The sequence below is a fragment of the Telopea speciosissima genome, chromosome 2 (assembly GCF_018873765.1).
Source record: "Telopea speciosissima isolate NSW1024214 ecotype Mountain lineage chromosome 2, Tspe_v1, whole genome shotgun sequence".
Classification (NCBI taxonomy): domain Eukaryota; kingdom Viridiplantae; phylum Streptophyta; class Magnoliopsida; order Proteales; family Proteaceae; genus Telopea; species Telopea speciosissima.
This window is the reverse complement of record NC_057917.1, coordinates 66072527-66095595: the sequence shown is the minus strand read 5'-3', so window position 1 is coordinate 66095595 and position 23069 is coordinate 66072527. Positions and strand designations below refer to the sequence as shown.

Genomic DNA, 23069 nt, shown 5'->3' with positions numbered 1-23069 from the left:
TATTAAAAACCTTCTGCGCGAATATTGAAAAGGCAATTGACCAGAAAACAGTTGGTCTGTGGGGCATAAGTCATTTTATTGCCCTATCATTCACACTTAATAACGAGAGTACCACTATTTTTTGTCTAAATGGTCGTTTCTGGAATAAAATCCTTTGGAGTGCGGGTATCTGATGAAGCACTGTAGTGCGGCCTGAGAGCTCAACACGTGGAAGAAGTTTCATCCAATGATGCGAGCTCGAGCTCTCAGGCTTGCATTGCAATGCACCGCCAGATTTGGACACTGCAAAACATATATTTCCATTGTTTCTAGATTGTGGTTAAGACAAAAAGGAAAAAGAAAACTATATATAATATATTTCAAACATTTTCTCATTTGACAAAGACCAACTCCTCACAATGAAGAGGTCAAGAGTTCAACTCTCCTTGAGCTCTATCTATAAAAAAAATAAAAATAAAAATAAAAAAGGTCAAACCTGAAAAGAGTTCAAGGATAAGAAATTAAGGTAAACAAATGATTTTTAAGCATCTAATCCAAATGTTACTTTCTAGAGTTCCAAATTTTTCCAAGATTCTTCGAGGTTATTTAATATAATGGTACACGAACTTGATATCTAAATATGTGTATCTTTGTTCTAATTAATCTCTTAGATGGAACCCATCTGAAAACAAGTTTTAATTTCTGTAACAAGGAACAACTAACAATGGCCCAAACCTACGGAATAATAGTTCCCAATACCTGGATTTGTTTGGTTTGGGTTAGATGCTTGATTTGTAAGTGATTTTTCATTACGATTTTAATAATTTTTGTTATAAGGAATTTCATTTACAAAAATAGCAGTAGTTTTCATTAGTTGTCATGGTGTCTATGCGACCCAAGGCATTGGAGGAGATTCAAATGCAAGGCGTCCAAGGCGCTTGACGCCTAGGCAATGCCTTGACAACTATGGTTGTCAACAATAATTTTAAATTGATCATATTATAAATGTTGACAACTATTATGGTTAGTGTTATCGACTGTAATATCTTTTTGGGACCAATTCATTAATATCATATCATTTCCAAATGTGAAACAAGAAGACTCTAGAAAAAAATCAAAGGAGAAATAAAAGGAAATTGAAGAAAGGAAAATTGGATGGCTTCTCATTTAATCGCATCAGTGACAATGTATATGAAATATGGATTGTGTATGATACATGTACAATTGGGATACAATATAAGATTAGAAAGAGAGAAAATAGAGCAGAAAAGCAAGGAGATAAAATAGGGGGGGAAATGATAAATAGGTTTACGGGCAAAGGTATAACGTCTTTGGATGAAAAAATGAAAAACTATGTGTTAAGTGTAGCCCCAATGGCATAACATGTATAACATTTTCCAAGCATTAGTAACTAAAACATTTTTTTTCATTTGGTAAAGACCAATAAATCCTCAAAATGAAGAGATCAAGAATTCAACTCTCCTTGGGGTCTATCCATTAAAAATAAATAAATAAAAAAGGTCAAACCTAAAAGGGTTCAAGGATAAGAAATTAAGGTAAACAAATGATTTTTGAGCATCTAATCATAAAGTTACTTTCTAGAGTTCCAAACTTTTCTAAGATTCTTTGAGACTATTTAAAGCAATAATACTAAAAACTTGATATCTATAGATATGTATCTTTGTTCTAATTAATGTCTTAGATGGAATCCATCTGAGAACGAGTCTTAATATCGTCAACAAGAAACAACTAACAATGGCCTGTGGGGCAAGGAAAAGTGCTGTTTTGGTTGGACAATTGGTGTGGAGAGGGCCCGTTGATCGACTTCGTGGATGGAGCTCTTCAAGTTGATGTTGATCTATGTGTTAAAGAAGCGATGCAGGATGATGAGTCTTGGGACTCAACGGTGCTAGACAGAATTGACAATGACAGGGTGCGCCTGAAAGTTTCTAATACCAGGTTAATGCTTTCGGCTAGGGAGGATCGTTTGATTTGGTCGCCTACTAGTGATGGGCTGTTCACTCTCAAGTCGGCTTGGAACACTATTCGCAGAGAGCATCCCTCAGTTCACTATGCAAAATGGATTTGGAATGGTACTGTACCCACCAAAATTGGGTACTTCTTCTGGCAAGTTATCACTGGTAGCATAGCCACTGATGATTCAGTCATGCGTACAGGGATTCCGCTGGCTTCAAAATGTTGGTGTTTCCAACACCGTCAGCAGGAAACGTCGACGCATGTGTTGGTTTGTGGTGTTACAGCCTCTAAGGTCTGGAGGTACTTTGGAGATCTCTTTGATATTCAGATCATCCCCACTCAAAATCAGAAGGTAAGAGTAGCGTTTTGGCATGCCAAAGGATCTTTCAAGAATATTTTCACTTTCCTCATAGGGATTCTGCCCTCCTTTATCATTTGGGAATTGTGGCGTGAACGAAATAATAGACGCCATGGGAATGGAGCTAGGTCTGTGAACATGATAGTTTGGAAGATTGTTCAATGGCTTAATGAAGTACCGCTGCCTGGATTTTCAGAGAAGGCTGATAGTATGAGAGAGGAGTTAGCTCTTCAAGTCCTTAACATCAAACACCCCCGTACCAAGATCAGAATGCCCCGCCCCATCTACTGGTGCCCTCCATTTAGTGGGGTGAAAATCAATGTAGATGGTGCCAGTAAAGGGAACCCGGGGCTAAGTGAAGGGGGAGGGATCATCAGGGACAGCTCGGGTTCACTGGTTTTGGCCTTTGCAAATCATTACGGGGAGTGCTCTAATGTTGAAGCTGAAATGAGAGCGATGCTGAATGGTCTAAGGATCTGTGCAAGCAAGGGCTTTTATGGATGTCATGTATGTTCGGATTCCAAGTGCATTATTCAGTTCATTTCTTCAAAAGAATGCAGGATTTGGAAATGCTGGTACTGGTTCTCTGAGGTAATCCATCTGGTGGATCAACTAGAAGCGACGGTGGCGTTTTCCTATAGGGAGGGTAATCGTGCAGCTGATTTCCTTGCCAATTGGGCTTGCAAGACACGGAATAATAGCTTGTTTCATTCTATAAGGGAGCTCCCTCCTAGCCTCTCTCGTATCATCAGAGAGGATAAGGCAGACCTACCCGTTTTTAGACTGTAATGCTCGAGTCGCACCTTGTATTTTTGGGTTGGTTTTTTGTGAGTGCCAAAGAGATTCAGGTAATAGTTGGGCTTGGGGTAAGGCGGGCTAAGTCCCCCCCGTGTTTTCTTTGTTGATACGTTTTTCTAATAAAAGTCTAGGGGCTCCCCTGGGTCCCAGAGAATATTTGGGGTAAAAAAAAAAACAATGGTCTGTGGAATAATAGTTTCCAATACCTGATTTGTTTGGCTTGGGTTAGATGCTTGATTTATAGCGATTTTCATTATGATTTTAATAATTTTTGTTATAAGGAATTTAATTTACAAAAATAATAGTAGTTGTCATTAGTTGTCGTGGCGTCTAGGTGACCCAAGGCATTGGAGGAGATTCAGACGCAAAACGATCAAAACATCCAAGACGCTTGGACGCCTAGGCGAAGCCTTGACAACTATGGTTGTCAACAACAATTTGAGATTGATCATATTATCAATGTTGACAACTATTATGGTTAGTGTTATCAACTGTAATACCTTTTTGGGACCAATTCATTAGTATCATATACTTTCCAAATGTGAAACAAGAAGATCTAGAAAAATATCAAAGGAGAAATAAAAGGAAAATTGGATGGCTTCTCATTTAATCACATCGGTGTATATGAAATGCGAAATGTGTATGATACATGCATAGTAGGGATAGAAGATAAGATTAGAAACAGAGAAAATAGGATATAAAAGAAAGGAGATAAAATAAGGGGGAAAAAGAATAAAAGCTTTACGGACGAAATTGTAACGTCTCTGGCTTAATTGAGGAAGCCAGACCTCCTTCCCATACGAAAATTGAAAGGAATCATTTTTGTCTTCAAAGTCTACATTCCTTTCCTCTTTAAGTCTATTTATATGATTTGCAAAAAGTTACAAGTAAATTACATATAACTGGTTAACCACGTACACACTACTAAGGTAACCTCCCATACAACTCCTAATTTAACTATACTAACTACTAAATAAGTATAATATTTTTTTTGGGGGGTAAAGACTAGATAACTATACTCATTACCATAAATAACTACATGATAGGATGCCCTATATAAATGCATGTAATAGTGTATTATTGATTTCTATTGATCTTTATGAGGAAATTCCGCATGCTCAAGTATAAGTCATGATTAGAGGCAAAAAGATTTCTACCCCATCACCTTAATTATTCTCAAAAATTTCAATCGGTGAGATACGCTCGTTATTTTTCAATCAAATTGTCAAAAATCATTCTTGAACACCCCTAACAAGAATATCTTCTCAATAAAGTTAAAAACTAAAGTGCAGCGTTTAAATTTGATATAAGAAGCTATTCGTGTTAGTATGACCATCCTTATAGCCATACTAATACAAATAGCCCCCCCTAAACCTTTTACAATCACTAACTTTGTCTCATGGTAGTCATCCAATTATTATCATAGATGAGAGTTTTGATAAAAAAAAATAAATAAAAAGACGACAATGAAGTAGGATGGGCATTAGTCATTGCTCAAAATGTATACATTATAAATACTTTTATGGATTATAATTTCGTAAGATGTGCACAAGAAGCGGAGGCAAAAGGAATCAAGTACGTGATCAAGTGGGGAATGCAGATGGGTGCTTACACCATAGAGCTACTCCCAACAACTAATGGTTGGGAGAAGGATGGGTAATTATACTTTTGTTCCTCCATCCCATCCAATGGTTGTAAGGTACGACTATGTACTGGTGTAAATACATGCATGGATGTGCATAAAAACTGGGTCTTTTATCTAAAAATGGGTTACGTACCATTTAAAAAGTAATGTTCTCAATCGTTCATCAATTGAAATACTCAAATAAATATATGAATTATTGAAATGTGCTAAACATTGTGTTAGATCCTCACCTCTAGTGGGTATATTTTTGATATTTTTGCCCTAGACCATCGCAACAAAAATGTTCCAATGGAGCTATTAATTGTGTGCACCATACTTGTGCTATAGTTCTCCATTCCTTTCTAACTTAATGCGGTTGTCTGTTACATTTGTGTTCACACGATCAACGACAACTTTAAATATTTATTATGCGATGGTTAGGGAAAAAAATGTCAAAAAAATGTCATTGATAGACTGTCATAGGACGGACACTATTTATGGAATTTCAATAATACACATCTTTATTTGTTCTCTGTTTATTTTTTGTTTTTGAGTTCAATTCAATGGAGGAATTTCTCCTTCATGTAGTCAATCTTTTTGGCTGGTAAGTGACCTAATGATGTACCTAAATGTAAGCTTTTGCTTTGCTGCTTTAAACTGGGAAATGTGAAAGGAAGCAAACGAAAGATAAGAAAGAAGGGAAGAAATCATAAAAGGGGAGATGCCTCATGCCTCACTCAATGGTACTTGGGAAACTTTATTCAAACTCCCAAAATATAAGAAAACAATATTCTTGTGTTATATATATCTTTCCATTTTAATGTGACATGCATGCATGCACCATCATTATCACATCTTGAAATGGTCACTAGCTTGGATTTTTGTTTTGAATCTTTGAAGAAGTCTTATTTTTGGAACTCTTTTGAAAGGGTTTTCTCATTAACCAAATGGTTTTGGGAATAGATAGTCCATTCCAGCCATTAGAAACTTGAAAGGTGGCAAAGATAGGACAAGATGCCAGTGAAGGTGACCCTATTTGATGTTGTCGTTAGTATATCTACTTTTAAATTGAATGATGATGCGCGTGTGTTTGTTAACTCTGTCTGCATAAGAGAGCTGCTTTGTCAAGGAAGTAATGATATGAACAATGAACTTCAAGTCCAACTCAATGGAGGATCTATAGGCTTTATGAAACATTTACCAAAAAAAATATAAGCTTTATGGTAGCTAGGTTTCTACACTTAGGTTGAAGAATAGAGTGACATATGAGACAACAAATCTACCCTAAATTCCAAGATGGAATTCCATCAAGCACGTGAATGGATCATATGCACGTACGTACAAGTGAACTTAAATTTGAGAGGTAACCACCTGTTCAATTTGTTTTCATAAATACCCCTCCTTCCCTTGTAAATGTCAATAATCGAACGGGTGATTATCTCTCACATGTACGTGCAGAGAAACCGAACTCTCTAGGCACAACTAGGTAATTAATTAAGCAGTTCGTAAAGTCCATGGTGAATACATCATCTATCTTTTTTAATGTGTGTTGGGTTGGGGGAGAGTTACATAAATTTTGAGAGTTCCTTAAATTTGACAATATTCTTCAAGAAGCAATGGATCGCATCACATATATTTGTTAACAGTTTATACCGTACCTAAATGTTTTTGGGCAATGGAACACTACTTGGTCATGTGGCCCTTGCATTAGTACGAGGGCCAATGGAAGCAAGTGTGCAAGTATCATGGGGAGTAGGAGGATTTTTACCTCTCCATGGGGTTGGCCCAAGGCGGTCATTTCGCCCACTTATGTCTAGGCGAAGGGTCCACACGATCAGGTAGCATTCTTGTTCCCATGTTTTTATACAATTAAGAAAGCAGTCCATAAAAGATTCCCATGAACCCATTCATACAACAAAGGTTGCTACCTGCCTTGAGGCCTCAAAAGTTATAATGGGCTGGGCTCTATACGTTGGTATTAAACTTTCATTGAAAATCCTTACCAAAAAAAAAAAAAAAAATTCACTGAAAACAAAGCTTTCCCGTTTGCACCCATGTCACCATCTATGGGGCTTAGTGCCTTCAACGGCTCAACCCCAGGACCTCGTCTTAGTCACGTGTGGGCCCTATTTCACCGCAGTTAATTTGGTTCACTTGGAACTTTTATGCTCCACACTCCACAGTCCAACCGTTTGCGTACTTGCACTATGAGAAAGAGGGAAAATTATCGATTCCATTTTCTCCATTTCATCTAATTGAAAAAATGGATCCACCTAGACAGTATGTTTGGGCAGGGGATAGGATGATCATTTCTGCCTCCAGCCAGAGGTAAAGGAGGAAATAGATGATCATCAAGAATCTATTTCGTGTGGAACCCACTACCGAGTTATCAAGTTGAGTTTTGGGTTAGATGGGATCGGGCAGGTGTCAATGCATGCGGACGGACTGCATGGGAGCCAAGTGGTGATGGATTCTCTCATGCCGTCCACGCGCGAAGCATAGTAAAGGTCGACCAGTGACTTGGCACAGAGGAGGAGGAGGATGGCCGGTGCAGTGTTCGTAGTCAAGTCTTTCAAAAACCCTTCCAACGGAGTCAAAAAGTGGCATTACTCAGTCAGTCGCTCCTCTCGTTCTGTCGCCGAGCATTCTTTATGTTTGAAACCCACTGCGCTGACTGGCGATGAAGGAGTGTGTCATGTGTGCAAATGTGTGTCTGTGAGTGATGCGCGTAAGCCATGCAAAAGCCTACTCACTTCTTAAACTCACCAACCACGTGCACCATAGTCGACCTTCCATCCTCCACCTGGCCCCTTTCCCCCTTCTTTCACCCCCTTTCCATCTCCAACATAAATAAATACCCATCTCTACTTATTTTTTTTACCTGCAAAAGCAATGAAGAAGAGCCAAGTTCAAGATAGGTTCTCAGATTTCTACGAGCAATGGGTGAACCAATATGAAGCCAATCTCAATGAACTTCTCTCTGTGTCAAGGGACCCTTCTTCCCATACCCATCTCCACCGAGCCCTCATCTCCAAAGTGATGACTCACTACAAACAATACTATACTGTCAAGTGGGCTTCTGCCAAAGACGACGTTCTGGGCTTCTTCTGTCCCACCTGGTTCACCCCTCTCGAGAACGCTTACCATTGGATAACCGGTTGGAAACCTTCCATGGTTTTCCGTCTCATAAACTCATTACGCCAGACCCGGATCCCCGGTCCGAATCTCGTCGACATAACCGAGGAACAACTGAATAAGATCCAGGAGCTTCGGATTCGGATCAAAATAGAAGAAGATAGGGTGGATAGAGAGATGGAGAGACAGCAAGTGAGTATTGCCGACAAGCCAATGGTGGATCTGTCTCGGCTTTCTACTCAGGTCAAGAACGGTGAGGTGGTGGGTGAGTTGGACAAGTATGTCGATGTGACTTTAAGTTCGTTGTTGGTTGGGTTGGAACATGTAATGAAGATGGCCGATTGTGTTCGTTTGAAGGCCTTGAAGGGTGTATTGGAAGTTCTCAATCCTTTGCAATCTGTGGATTTCATGGCGGCTATTGCTATGTTACAGATTCAGTTGAGGAGAGTTGGGAAGAGAAGAGATCATGGGAAGATCATGAAGAACCAGAAGGAAGATTAAGAAAAGAGTTATTTAGATCGAGCGTTTGGTTTGATTGTAGAAGAGAGTCCATCTGCATGCAAGCATATGCATATAAATAGAAGTATAGTGCATGGGTCAGTGTCGAGTCTAGTAGATATAATGAAGTTGGGTCGCCATGTCCAAGTCTAGCTTTTGATTAATAAAGTCAGCCGAGTTTGGACCGGAATCTAAGGATTTGGTTTTTTGGACCATCACTTTAGCCTCACGTTTATAATGGGCACAAACTATCGTGGCTGAATCATTGGGAAAGAAAGGGGGATATTAAGATATTCTTATATATATGAGAGAGGGTTCCCCTGCCAGTGTGGGATTATCTCCCACGCCATACCAAGAGTGTTTTGTGGGGAACTGTAACATCTAACGGGTGCGAGCTGTCTGCCTGAGTTCGCCCTAAGCCTGAACAGGACTTAAATTTTTCAACCCTGAGAGCGGATTAGGATTGAAATTTTCAAGTCATGGGTTAGGGTCGGGTTACGCAAGGGTTGAAGCCTTGGGCTGAGCCCAGCCCAACCGGTCATGTGTTAGGTTATGTTTTACCTTTTACAATTTTTGTTTAGAATGTAATTGTTTATTGAACAAAAGTTTGACAAAAGTATTTAACATTTTAAGATTATGGATTAAACTATAAGATAACATCTCACCAAATGCTTTCGTTATCTATAGAATTGTGAGACAAAGTTGTATGTGTTCAAGATGCGATGCCAAACATGTATCTCTTTTTTTTTTTTTTAAGGGAAGCAGTTTTCTGTATGGAAGTGTGGCCTCCGCCAGCACTTCCATGTGTCTATCTCTCTCCTCCTTAAAACAAGGGGCAGAGGTGTCTTTTCATATGGAGGAGGAGAGAGATAGACTCATGGGAGTGCTGGCATAGGCCACACTCCCGAACAGAGATCTTTTACCTTTTTTTAAATACATATAATTAGGATCAATCAGGATCAACCCGGCACGATCAGGACCAATCAGGGCAAGGTTGAGCCGGACTAAGATATCTTACCCTAATCTCAGGGTCGGGTTGGGCTTGGGTTTTAAAAAACCCGACCTAACCCAGCCATGTTTTTTTTTGGGGGGGGGGGGGGTAAAGGGGAATTTTACTGATTTCTAGGGTGTGTACAACCAATGACCTCATCCTAGTTATTTAATTTCTCAAATTATTCATGAATAATTCGGCCGAACCGAACTATTTCGAATAATACGATTAATTCTTGCAGGATACGATTTAAAAATACAAATCGGAAAAAGTCGCGACTTATTAGAACTATTTAAAAAAATGCGATATATTCTGCCGAACCGAATTATATACGAATAATTCAGTTAATTAAAAAAAACTCAAAAAAAATCCATGAATCCCATAATTCCCATCCCCGTAATTCCGTAATACGCATTCCGTTAGGTTTCACTTTCACACGGTCACACCCCTTTAACCTAATTACGGTTTTACCATGAGTCCATGACTCCGTGAGACTGTGAGAGAGACAGAGTCAAAGACTCAAAGATGGTTGCGCTCTTCTTCTTCTCCGATTCAGGCCACCACTACAAGCAGCAAGCTTGTTACTTGCACGGCTGCAACTGCTATCTTGTACTCTCGTCTCTCGTGACTCTCGTCCCACATGCCACATCCTATCTATAGATCTACCCGATTCAGAGATTTCAGCGTCAGGAACACTCCATGTGAACTTCTGAAGCTATTGATCCTCTGCCCCCTTCTTCTTTTCCGTCTATATTCAGATTTCAGCCAGCGAGACTCTCTTCTCCGTCTGCCTCTGTAAGTATTTTCTCAGCCTTAGTCAGTGACTCAATGTTATTGATGGGTTTTAATTTTACTTGAAAAATATCTTCTTCCACAATCGAGATCGAGATCCATCGAAGAACTGGAAAATAAATAAAGATAAACGAAAATACGAAATCTTGCTCAAATCCAGACGTGTTTGGAACTTTGGAGTATAGTTGTATGCCTGTATGGGAGCCGTGGGGACAGTAAGATTCGCAATAGAGAATTAGAGATAAAAATAGTTAGTAAGAAAGAGACTTTTTTGACAAAATAAAATAAAATAAAATAACTAATACAATACTCTCTAGTCTCTAATCTCTGTAGGAGAAATTTTCGAATGACAGAATGACATTCTCTTTTTCTAATTTGTGTGTGTGTGTCATGTACTCATGTGAAGCCGTGAAGGTAACAAAATATCTTCTTCATTTTAGAATGACAGAATTATGATTATTCTTTTTATTTTTATTTTGTGTGTGTCTCATGTGAAGCCATGAAGGTAACTTAGAGCCTTAGAGGTAGTTATTATATTGAGAGAGTTCCACCTGTGAATTCTCCTATGAGACCATGAATCATGGAAAACAGAGGAGCTCCCTTTGAGTTAATAATTGTTTTATAAATGGATGAATGGTACCCCATCTGGTGCCATGCATGAATATTACACTTGCATGGATGATAGAATTAGGTAGACTAAATGTTATGATTTTGATTTTTGTTATGTTTTAAATCATTGTAATTCTTGTTATGCTTTTATGGATGATGGAATTAGTAGAGTATAAATGCTTGTATTCCCAATTTTATGTTACTTGTATTTAATGTAAGTATGTTAATTGATTGATAATATTAAACAGATACTATAAATATTTAAAATAACGTCCGAAATTTTTGCCCGACTTTTATTTTGGTAAACGAATAATTCCCGAATCCGAATTCGAATCCGAATTTTATTATGTCCGTTTTTTTTTACCTCTTTTTTGACCGAAATTTTAAATTAACAAAACGAATCATTCTGAATAGTTCTTTATTCAAATAATTCCTGAATCCGAATCTACTAACTAGAGACCTCGTTCATACATAAATCATGAAACCATAGAATGGAAAAAGACCACTCTATCTCACACACAAGAGACAATGCCTAGCTAATCCAGCCATGTTTCACCCCTAGCTAGTAACATCTATAGTGGGTCCACATCTGTCTGTTGTTTTTCTAGCTGTGTCGCATGTTAGAGACTTAAAAAACCATATAGTATTTGTCACGGACTCTCTTCTCTTGATTGTCTTTAATTTTCTCTTACCTCTAAGAAATGTCTTTCTTTCAATAGAAAACATATCTCATAACTTCCGGAGCGTGGTTCCAACTTCCAATGGCAGAAATCTTTCCTACATATCCATTGAAAAAAAAAAATCAAAACTTACATCTGATATTTCAAATTTTGTGCACAGTTCGACCCCTATTAGGGGCCCTAAGTCTTCTACTCACATTTCAAATTTCAGTGGTATCAAAAATTTTCATGTGATAAAACATAACTTTGAAAATCCAGAGAGCCACGCTGATTAGTTGTCGGAATGATGTATGTATGCATGGGTATATATACATATGTGAATTAAGAAATTGCCTCGCTATAAATTCAAAAAATTATGATTGAATGGTTTCTTACATAGGAGGGTATTGACAGCGATGTCATCTCATGTGAGGAGAGAGATGCTAGTGTACCGTCCCTTGAAAACTGAGAGAACCTTTTCCCATAATTTTTTCCCTTGATTTAGTTAAGTTAGAAAAATGCATAGATTTATCATTTTTTCAAGTATTTAGAGAATCATTAGAAGATCTATTGTCCTTTTGATTTTTAATAGTTTCTTGACAAAATATAAGACATCATTATATTTAAAAGATATTAATAAATTAAAAAAATATCATTATTTGTCATATTATACGAATTTAGGCGTTCGTTAGGAAGAAAACAACCCTCATTGTTAGCAAATCTTCTCCGTGGGTCCTTCTTGATCTATGGAATCAAATACTGATTGAATAACATCCGACCAGTAGTTGAAAAGGCTTAAAATAGGACGTACATGCTGCCAATTATGGTCTTTGAATGCATCTGTAGATCTTACTCAACACCTTTTCTTCATTTAACCATTCTCTCTCTCTCTCTCTCTAACATCTTACTTCATCTTTCTTATGGGAGAAGGTTCTTAATTTGAGCAAGCAGTATAGAGAAGCACACCAATAAAGTGCGAGGGAATGGTTTCGTACATAAGAGTACATCAATGTCATTTCATGTGAGAAGGAGGAGAGAGAGAGAGGGAGGATGGTAGTATATCCTCCCCTGACGGCTCAAAGAACTGTTTACCATAACTCTTTTACTTGATTATGGATAAGTTAGAAATATGTAAATATTTGTCACTCATGGAAAATATTTGGAGAATATTTTGTAGAGATGGTATCAGGAGATCTAATGTCCCTTTAGCTTTTAATAATTTCTCGATAAAATGTATTGTGAAGCCGAACAAACTCAAAGATCAGAGCATGCTTTGATACCAAGTTGATGTAGGTCAAGCTGAAAAAATTTTACAAAATAATAATAATAATAAATAAATAAAGCAGAAAAATTCCATTAACAACGAAGGAGCATACAAGGATATGTGAATGGTTTGGGGACTAACTCATCCAACAAAAGAAAACTCACTCAACTCCCAAAGTGATCTCAAAGATCATACACAAGAATGGGGTTCCAAAACTACTTTCTTTTAATGGAATAACATTACATATAAAGAGGAAGAAAGAAAGCTAGAAGAAGAGATAGAAGCCATTAGAGGAGCAAGGCATTGGTGGAGAAATTTAAAAGTTGGAAGAGCATTCCTTTGGAACATTGGGGTGGGGTTATTCATGGGCTTGGCCCAAGGTGGGCTGGACCAAGAAGTACTTAAATTAGTTCTTCAGAGTGACATAAAACTATGGCTCCGTTTGGCTGCCAGGAGAATTAAAAAGAAGGAAAGTGAACATTTTAAATCTAATGAAGAAACTTTTGTAATTATTAATCTACAATTTTATGTCACTAACTCAAAATCATTCCTTATTTGATTATTAAATTTCACTTTAATTTGCATCAAAATCCCTTGAATTTAAAATTTAAAATAAAAATCACATCTAAAAAAATAACATTACTAAATAGAGTAAGAAATTTAATTTGTTTGTACAATCATGTAAGAAAATGATTACAAAAACTTCCTTTTCAGGTTTGCAAAAAGATTAACCATCTTTGTGGCTCAAAAATGGTTGACTAATTAGGGAGCCATCTCGAAAGCCTTATCGAATGTGGAGTGTAAAAGAGACTTCTCTTATTGGAATATATGCTACATTAGATGTGGGAAAAAGAACGTTGTTTAGTCGGGTGGATCATGCTCAGACACAGTAGTGTGCGCAATTACCATCCCTCCCTATGAAATAAAAAAATCCCATCCTTATTGAGACCCATGTATGTATTCTCATTGACTCAACACTGGTGCAGGGGCCATGCGACCGGACAGCAATCCCATTAGATATATTAACTTTTGAGGAGCATTAATCAACTATTTTTCTTCTTTCCTCTTTAATAGACCCACATTCAAATCTAATTAATCAAATGCCTTCTTTAATGAAGGCCCTTTTAATATGATACTCTTTACATTTCATATCATGAAACATTGAATCTTTTAAGTCTTAAACCAATTTTGTGTTTGTTTAAGGTTGAAATTGACTCGTGAGATTAGTGAGAGATCCTCCTCTATCAAATGAACCTACCCAAGTCTATCCATGTTTGCCGTGCGGCAAAAGATTGTGATTTGGTGAAGAAAGTTCACCCGGCTTTGCAACGTTTATTTTATCCCATTTATAATTATTAGAAACGAAAATATTGATATTTGAAGAGAGAGAGAGAGAGAGAGAGAGAGAAAGGTACCATGCAATTGAAAAGAATTAATGGTCTCTGTCTCACTTTAAAGAGTTCTACTCTCAAGTTTCAAATCAATCGTTTAAGACCTAGGACCTTATTAATGGTGTAGTCTTGACTCTTGACTGCCAAAGCATGAAGGGAGCCAAAGAAACCAAGAACTCCAATAAATGGAATCATAATGGCTGTTTATAATTAGATCATAAATGGGCAGTTCAATATTTAATTTTTAATGGGATAAGGTTCTATTTTGATATGATTTCTATTTCAATTCATTTGAAATAATGAAATAGTTGAGGAGTTGTTTCAATATTGAAATTTAAACCAATTTCAAGTAAATTGTGCGTTACATTTTAATGAGTGTGTGTTAATAACAGTGGTAAATGTGTTATTTGACATGTTCAAAGTAATATAAAATCAAAATCTACTCTATTTTGTAACCTTCACTGCTTGGATTTGGATCTTCTGCGGCTTGGAGTTGATTGAGTGGCCGCCATATTGCACTCTACTCCTAGGCCACCACGTCGTATTCCATGCCAATCCATGGTTTGTAGACGAGCTTCAACCATTTTGAATTTTGAATTTTGAATTATGCTCGTCTATTAATCATTGGATTGGCATGAAATCCAATGTAGTGGTCTACACAACCCCAGACCGCAGAGGATTCAAATCCTCACCGCCATTGCCATTGCCACCGTCACTAGCTACCATCATCACCCCTAGTAATTTCCACTGGTTTGGGATTTGTAGACTGACTCTAGGGTTCTTGAAGATCGACCGATTTCAACCAATTCCGATTGAATCCAAATCGAAATCATCATCGTCCGATTCCTCGTTTTAAAACCTTGGTGGACTCGTGGCCACTTACTGAATTTACAATTTTTTATTTCTTTTAATTTTCTTAACCACCAAAACCACGACGAGAAATAAAAAGATTGTACATTCAGTACATGGCCACTAGCCCACCACATAACACCATGATTAGAAATAAAAGATTGTACATTCAGTAGATGGCATCAGAAATCACATTCTGATTCCCTTCTATCATATAAAATCAGAATACCTCTTCCAGCCTTCAATGGCGGTTTATATTTTTAATGAATTTATGCACGTCACAACATATTTTTGCTGGCCCATTTCGTTCCTTTCTCGACAAAGAATTTAAATATTTTTTGAAAATTAAAATATAAACAAAATTTTTTTTAATTGTTTCCATGTATTAAATTATTTTTTATGATCAACAACCCTTGTCCTTCATGAACCCCACCACTTTGCACCGATCCAAACCATGCTGACCCCATTTCTCGGACATGGTTTTAGTACACAGTATTGGAACGGGTATCAACAACATGTAAAATTGATACGATATTGATACAGTATTGATTGGGATCAGACAAATTTACTCTTGAAATTCCTTAGAAAATGAGTTTTCTAATCATTTTACCCCTTGTCTGTATCATGTTACTGATATGATATCGGCACAGTATCGATGTCAGTGACTAACAAAACTGATACATATCGCCCGATACGATACTGATACTTAGAACCATGCTCTCAAATGAATATATACTGATGCTTTATATGATTAAGATAGAAATCCAATCTCAAATGGGTTTCCTCTGAGAATTGCAGAAGTTCCCATTATTCCTTTTTAAGTTTTCTTTTAAATCTAAAATCTCTGAAACCAAAAATTACCAAATATATTTCTCTAATCATATCACCCACCCTTACACATCTCTTCCCTCTATATAGCTTATCTGATTTGATGTGGTCTTTCTCGACCAAAAATAAAATGTGTAGCTCTGAAGCTTCTTCTTCATCTCCATTACCTTCATTCTGCAGTGAAGGATTCTCTTCTTCGCCTTCATCTTCATCACCTACAAAGGTAATTAAGGTTCAGATAGTTGCCAAGTCGGTGTCGGATCGGCTTCTGGGAAAGTTCGCCGATGTATCGGAATTCGACTTCGATTACGAACAGAGTGGGTTGTGGTCACCTCCGGTTAGACGCACTGTGTTCTTGAATTCTCCTGGTGAGATATGTAGCGATCAGGATATGTTGGCTAAGCTCAAGGCGAAACGCCATGGAAGGAGACACAAGTTTGGTTTCAACGTATATGCCCTTCCCTTCCCTTCCATTAATTAAGGATCTATAACTGTTTCATTCCAATTCTTCACTTGGGTTTCATTAGATTTAAGGGTTTTATTTGAAATATGGTTGCAGGTGATATGGTGTTCGTGAAGGCAGGTTCCAATCTTCGATGTTGAGAGAGAGAGAGGTAGTGGCAGCGTTTTTGCAAGGATTTGCAGTGAGACGAAAATGTCCCTCAGTTTCGTAGGTAATTACCAACCATAGAGAAGATAAAAAAGAATGTCTTTCTCACTTTTCACAGTTTCTCTGTTTTTTTCATAGTTTCTTATTGTAATTAAAGTTGGTTAAAAAGGAATTGTAAGTATATTTTTTTATCCTTTTAATATGACATTGTTTTGTAGTCAAGGGTATAGCAGTTCACATGTGTACTAAAAAATGTGCAAGACAACGAGAGTTCTTGAAAATGAGTCTAGGGTTTTAACCTCATCTCACACCATATCTAGCTTCTGGTCTTGAGTATGATTCCTAATGCAATGTGGAAGATTTTGTGGAGTTCACCTATAACTCCAAAGATTCAAAACTTCATTTGGAAGGCCCTTTCTTTCCGCCCTTAAATGGTTATGGTTAATTAACAGGTATATGGATGAGATTATTTTGGCGCTTGTATCACATCAAGCCCCCTTACTTTGTAGCTCCCTCCTCAGTGTAGCGGTGTAGCCTCTGGTTGAGGTTTCCACATCATCTTGGATGTCAAGCTTCTTTCGGCAAGTTTTGATGGTCTCTTTTCCCATCTTTGTATGTTGTCTAAACGTTTTGTATCTACTCCATTTCGAGGTGGGCACTTGCGCTATCCTCACTTGGGTCATGTCTCTTTTTCCGAGGACCTTCCCAAGATTGTATATATATCTTTTTGACCAATGATGCTTAATAATATTGCCCTCCCCTTTAGGACAATATTATTTCCCTAGAACTAAGCCCCTTCTCGAGAATTGAGACTTTGAGACTTTGAGATAATGATCCAACATTCTAGCTGCATATCCGGAGGAGGAGCGCTTTTCAAATTTACAGTTATGTCCTCCCAAAAAAAATATGTCTCTTTCTCTTGGCTCTTTTTTGTTTTTGTTTTTATTTTTATTTTTTTATTTTTATCTGATGATGGAAATTGGGCTGGGTAAGATGAATTCAGATTTGCTATCCACATGGGGACGGGTGGGGACAGATTTGAATCCTTCATGGGGGTGTGGGACCCACCTCTAGGGTGTAGGATCTATGTCCCATGGAGGGGTCAGATCTATCCCCACCTGTCCCCATGTGGATAGCTGATCCGGATTCGGGTAAGACTAGCCTATCGTGATTCCAAACCTGCTCATACCCTCTAATAAATGGTCACAGTGAATGAGAACATGGAATAGGTCCTTTACTTAGGAGAAGGCATTTAAGTTAATAAACTAGGGTCTAGGCTGTGGGAATGGGATAAGTTGCTATCAAAAGAGTACAGATTAGGTGCTCATACCCTATAAATGGTCAATATCAATAAGAACATGGAATAGGTCATTTACTTAGGAGAGGGCATTTAAGTTAATATTACTAGGGCCTAGGCTGTGGTAATGGGATAGGTTCCTATCAAAAGTGTACAGATCAGTTTCTCATACAAAAATCATTCTCATACGTCCTTAGGTGTGCAGGTGGAATCCAAAAGAGTGAGTGGATTCAATTTGTACGTCCAAGGGTGTTCAAGAATTATTGATTCTTGTATGAGAACCTGATCCAACCTCCCTATCAAAAGTTTTAGCATTCAGAAGAAAAAAAACCACTCGATACTCATAGGGTGGGGCATGTCGGAGGGGGTGTCACATTGTTCATGATAAAGTTTTAGTATTCAGAAAAAAGCCCTATGCATGTTGGCTTTAATGGCCTTGTAATGAGTCTTACCCCTCAAATTTTTCATGATATGGAGAAATAGTCTGAGGGGGCATCACATTGTTCGCAAAGGTTCGACCCATATGATGTTAGGGATGAAAGAATTTTTGAAAGGGCATATGATGCCAACAATGTGGATTGTGGAGACCATTTTTTTTCATATTTTATTATTCATTTTAAAACCAACTTTGCATTTAATGCCTCAAATGACTGGATTTTTTTGATGAAACAACAACAAAGTGAAGTGTAATCACACACACACAAATGAGTGTATTATTACTCATTTATATGAATTAATATCCAACAAAAGGATTATTTGCCGGTCTTTGCATTAAATGATTGTAACTCTATTCAAACAGTTACATATTTAAATGCTCAACGTGCGGCTAATGATTACACCACCACATTTTCTATTATAATAATTAATTCTTATCAACCTCCATAGTTGACTAGTGGTTATATACCTTCAATTTCATCAATTTCAGCATCTTTTAGTGGGAATAAGTTTTCACAATTTCATCTCTTTTCATGCACTTAAGGATCATTATGGGACTCATTAATCCCTACAAGTAATGAGTGGTTACACTTCTGTTACAAGGGCCAAGCAGTTTCCCAGTGGCAATGAGTTTCTTCAATCGGTTACGAATCATAATAATCTTTAATCTCTCAACTATCAAGCAACACTAATAGTAATGGCACAATTGGGCAATGGTCTGTCAAATGCTGCAGTGTTGCAAGGTCTCTCTACGAGTAACGCCTCAACGGCTTTGACTGTTACAGCTCATTTGGCATCTAGTTTGGACTCATGTATTTTCACTTTTAATTTAAGGGAGGAAAACAACGTGGCTAACTCCCTTGTCAAGAGGGCCTAGTTCTTGACGTGTGGAACTGTTTAACTCATTTCCATTCCATGATTTCATAAAACTTGTAATTCAGAATCCATGTGTAGTACACGTTCTTATTACTAAAGCTTTGTTTACCAAAAAATATCTTTTCAAGAAGTTGTTTGGTGAAAAGTAGGGATGTAAATGAATAGCCGAAATCCGTTTCCGTATCCGCATCCGCATCTGTTTAGCATTATCCGAATCCGTTTGAAAGCTAAACGAATACGAATACGGATAGGCTATAGCTATCCGAAAAACTATATTTACATGTAAACAGATAAAATATCCGATCCGTATCTGTGTCCGTATCCGCTTAGCATTACCTAAATCCGTCCAAAAGCTAATCGGATGCGGATGCAGATTTAACACTATCCAAGCCGAATCCGATCCGTTTACAACCCTATTGAAAAGTACCGTTGGGAGGGTCCATTTAATTACACAGAGTATTCAAATTTCAATATGTATCGTCCTAGACAGTGGTAGTTCAAAGTTCTGTCAAAATGTAACTTTTTTAGTTTGACTTTAACATAAGTTACTAGACTTGAATCTCATAGTAAAATAGCATTTTCATGTTTTAATGAAGGAGAAAGTTTTTCTACACTTGTGGTTGAAGTGTCAACCATCATTCTAGGATCATTAAACATCCTTTTCATCGGCCGAAGTCGATAATACCCCCCATGTCAGGTGCAATACCCTCACCTACCTATCCAAAGGCGCAGTGGCTGAAGGAAAACTCGGTCTATAAATAAATAACTTCTTTAAGGCTATGTTTGGAAATCAAGAAAAGAAAAAAATAAAAAAATTTTGAATCTGAAGAGAAAGATAGATACTGATACATCCAATATTCACAGGGCCAATCAACGATCGCCACGTGTCATAGGACGACCCGCCCCATAGCCAAGGGGAACGAACCGAGTCCCAAGCACCATTCGGGGCGGCCACTACTGGCGGCCACACATCTGGCGCGGCCTCACCCAGCGCGGCCTCCTCACCGGGCGCGGCCTCCTCACACCTCACCCAGTGCGGCCTCACCCGAGCGCGGCCTCCTCACGGCCTCACCTAGGCGCGGCCTCACCCGAGCGCGGCCTCCTCACCGGGGCGGCCTCCTCACGCCTCACCAGGCGCGGCCTCCTCACACCTCACCCGGCGCGCGGCCTCACCCAGCGCGGCCTCCTCACTCGAGGCGCGGCCTCACCCGAGCGCGCCTCCTCACGGCCTCACCGGGCGCGGCCTCCTCACGACCTCACCCAGTGCGGCCTCACTCGCTGCGCGCCTCACACAAGCGCGGCCTCCTCACGGCCTCACCCGGCGCGGCCTCCTCACGGCCTCACCTAGGCGCGGCCTCACCCAGCGCGCCTCCTCACACCTCACCAGCGCGGCCTCACCAGCGCGCCTCCTCACCGGCGCGGCCTCACCCGGCGCGAGATCATGGGCACCGAGGTGGGGGCCACCCATCTACGACCCCGATCGTATCGCTAAGACTCATGTCACTACCAGGACTCTAGACCCTTAGAGGTCACGTCATCCGACGGATTCAAGCACCAAGGACGTTATCACCACACGCGGATATCTATCCACCAAGGATCCCGATGCCACCAGACACTCCCTCCCGCGGGAGATGGCCAATCGAGATAGAGCCCCGCTACCGGGTCTCTATCCACTCAACGCACAATCGTCAATCAAACGGGGACTCTCCACACCGCCATATGCTACTATAAAAGGCAAAGGTACACAACCCCATAGGGGACATCAAAACTCATACTTGAATAATCACTATTCATCCGCTTTGCGCCAGGAGATCTAACTTTGGCATCGGAGAGCCCTAGGCGGGACCACACCGGTTCTCTCTGATTGACCCCTTTGGTCCACTTGCAGGTGACGGCACTCGCAGGACCGCTCGACGATTTTTTGACGCAACAGATACATAAATCAATCATTGTTTCATCATGATTTTTGCTATTTTATGTTTTTTCTTTTCTTTTCTTGGCTTCCAAACATAGCCTAAAGCATTCATACCAAAAAAAAAACAAAAAAAAACCTAAAGCATTAAAATGACACACGAGTAAACTAAAAACATACTATGTTGAATATGTACACGACCCTTAATTGGTTATAGTAATCTTCTCATTGATCATTCTGGCCCACTCCTCCCTTTAATCTCAAGAAAACTCTAAGGCAAAACCTTTGGTTAGCCGTTAGCCCCACAATTGCTTTCTTAACGATGTTAGGTGCATGGTTTTCCCCATCAAGCAGGTGTGAGGGGATTGATTCTTTTCTTTCTTTGTAAGCAATTTATATACTTTTTTTGGTGGAAAAGCAAATCAAGAAAGTTATTATAGTTAGGCAGGCTAGGTTAGTGTTGAGTCTAACTCCTAGCAGACTGGATCTGGGTTGTGCTTTGTGAAACACCACCAGAAGTTTGGGCAGGGACGCTGGGCTGGTGAGGTTCTGTGTACCCTTGGGCTGAATAGGGTGAAGAATCCCGCCCAGGCTAACCAATTAAGTTGCACCTTGGCAGTTGCGGGGTGGACTTGGCTCGGGTTCATGTATGAGAATGTTCTTGTAAACCTGTAAACCATCCAAGTGGAATCCACTCTTCCTCTGGGAGTCCATCTGGATGGCTTGCAGGCGTTCTCGGAATCTAAGCCGGCCTCTTGCGGGCTTGCATGGCCAAAACTGAATCTAAACTGTTCGAGAATTTCTTAAACACCAAGAATATGATTGAAACAATAAGGAATTTGGTTTGAATTGATAGGTTCCCTGTTCGGGTTCGACCTTCATTTTGATTTCCCTATATAGGGGTGTCAAAAGCTGACCCATAACAATAGGCTTTACCGAAGTGGATCGGTTAAAATTTGAAATCAGACCAATCAGTTAGTAAACGGTCTGTTGCCAAGCCTAGATTGATTATTATTTGGTTGTTCATAGTGTTTGGTTGTAGCCTGATGGGTGCCTTATTGGGACCAACTAATACTGGTAACTAATCGAGACTAATCGTTTATAGCCCGATTAACCAGTGTATAGCTTAATCAACTTGTTTATTGCCTGTTTGCAATCCGTTTCGCTTAAAGGTCGATTATAGCCCAATTGCAAACCAGTAATCAACCAAAGAAATATAATCATGTATATGAGTTGCCTATGAGGTCCAAATCGTTATCGTCTACGGTTCCCTGACCGGTGCGGTTCCCTAGTGCCTCTCACAAGAGGGGGTGGGACCCACCCTGGGCACCTGACCAAATACTCTACATGGGTGGGGTCCACCCTCCTCTTGTGAGAAGCACTAGGGAACCACACCGGTCAGGGAACCGCATACGATAAAAATTCTATGACCCAATTAATTCAACCACGCGATAATGATACCAGGGCCTTAAATTGATAGGGTTCAGTTTGAGCCAACTGAAATCAACGGTTCGACCGGTTGATAACCCTACCCCAACAATCCTATGACAAACGAAACAGAGATTACGGACTTCGTCAGCGATGGAGGGATATGGTTGACATCATATAAGGTAATAAAGCACAAGGAATGGGTAGTTTTCGACATTTTGAGCACATCATCACCGCTAGAAAGAAAATAAATAGTGAACCCCGCGTTCCATGCTTTGTCCCAAATTCCCAATCTTGCCCTGTTGCGACAACTAGAAGCCAACAGCGACACCTGAACGTCTTTTTAAGAACTCTCCCAAAACTCAGATCGGATCTTCGATCGGATTTTCTTGTTATTTGAAGCTCAATAAGAAACATTTCTGTATGGTTTTGCGCCCATCTCTCCTTCCTGGTAATGACCTTATTGGTTGATTCTTCAACGAGTCGATTCTTAGAGAGGTGGGCGCATTCTGTGTGGATTAATTTCTGTGTTTCGCATCACGTCTATGAGTGTTAGCTAATCTTTTGGAGGTGTTAATTCGAACAAGTTGAGATTTTCCAATTTTTTGATAGATTTTTGTAGTAGTGAGAGAAGTTTGCCAAGAGTACCAGCTGTTCTCTTCTGTTTGTACTGTGAATTTGAGGATTTACAAGTAAAGGTTCGATTTTGTATTTGGGTTTGTTTTCATCTGATTCATCATATTCAGGTCTTCTCAATAT

General features: G+C 39.1%; 2 protein-coding genes across 3 annotated transcripts; both read left to right on the top strand.

Moving 5' to 3' along the window:
- The first annotated feature begins 7628 nt into the window (after window positions 1-7628).
- Window positions 7629-8378, top strand: LOC122651010 (protein DOG1-like 4). The gene has a single exon (XM_043844354.1). It carries the CDS (start codon window positions 7629-7631, stop codon window positions 8370-8372), a length of 744 nt encoding a protein of 247 aa, XP_043700289.1. The 3' UTR covers window positions 8373-8378.
- A 7489-nt stretch (window positions 8379-15867) lies between these two features.
- On the top strand, window positions 15868-16363 carry LOC122652729. Of its 2 annotated transcripts, none has more exons than XM_043846554.1 (2): window positions 15868-16188; window positions 16312-16363. In XM_043846554.1, the coding sequence occupies exons 1-2, from the start codon at window positions 15883-15885 to the stop codon at window positions 16327-16329; spliced, it is 324 nt and encodes a 107-aa protein (XP_043702489.1). In that variant the 5' UTR covers window positions 15868-15882; the 3' UTR covers window positions 16330-16363. The 2 variants fall into 2 exon arrangements, with proteins under 2 accessions (XP_043702489.1, XP_043702488.1); XM_043846553.1 differs by having other exon boundaries at window positions 15868-16200; window positions 16312-16359.
- The last annotated feature ends 6706 nt before the right edge of the window (window positions 16364-23069 follow it).

What these genes read in the sequence shown, in the direction of transcription:
- LOC122651010 (XM_043844354.1), top strand. Translation starts at nt 7,629, where the DNA reads ATGAAGAAGAGCCAAGTTCAAGATAGGTTCTCAGATTTCTACGAGCAA.
- LOC122652729 (XM_043846553.1), top strand. Translation starts at nt 15,883, where the DNA reads ATGTGTAGCTCTGAAGCTTCTTCTTCATCTCCATTACCTTCATTCTGC.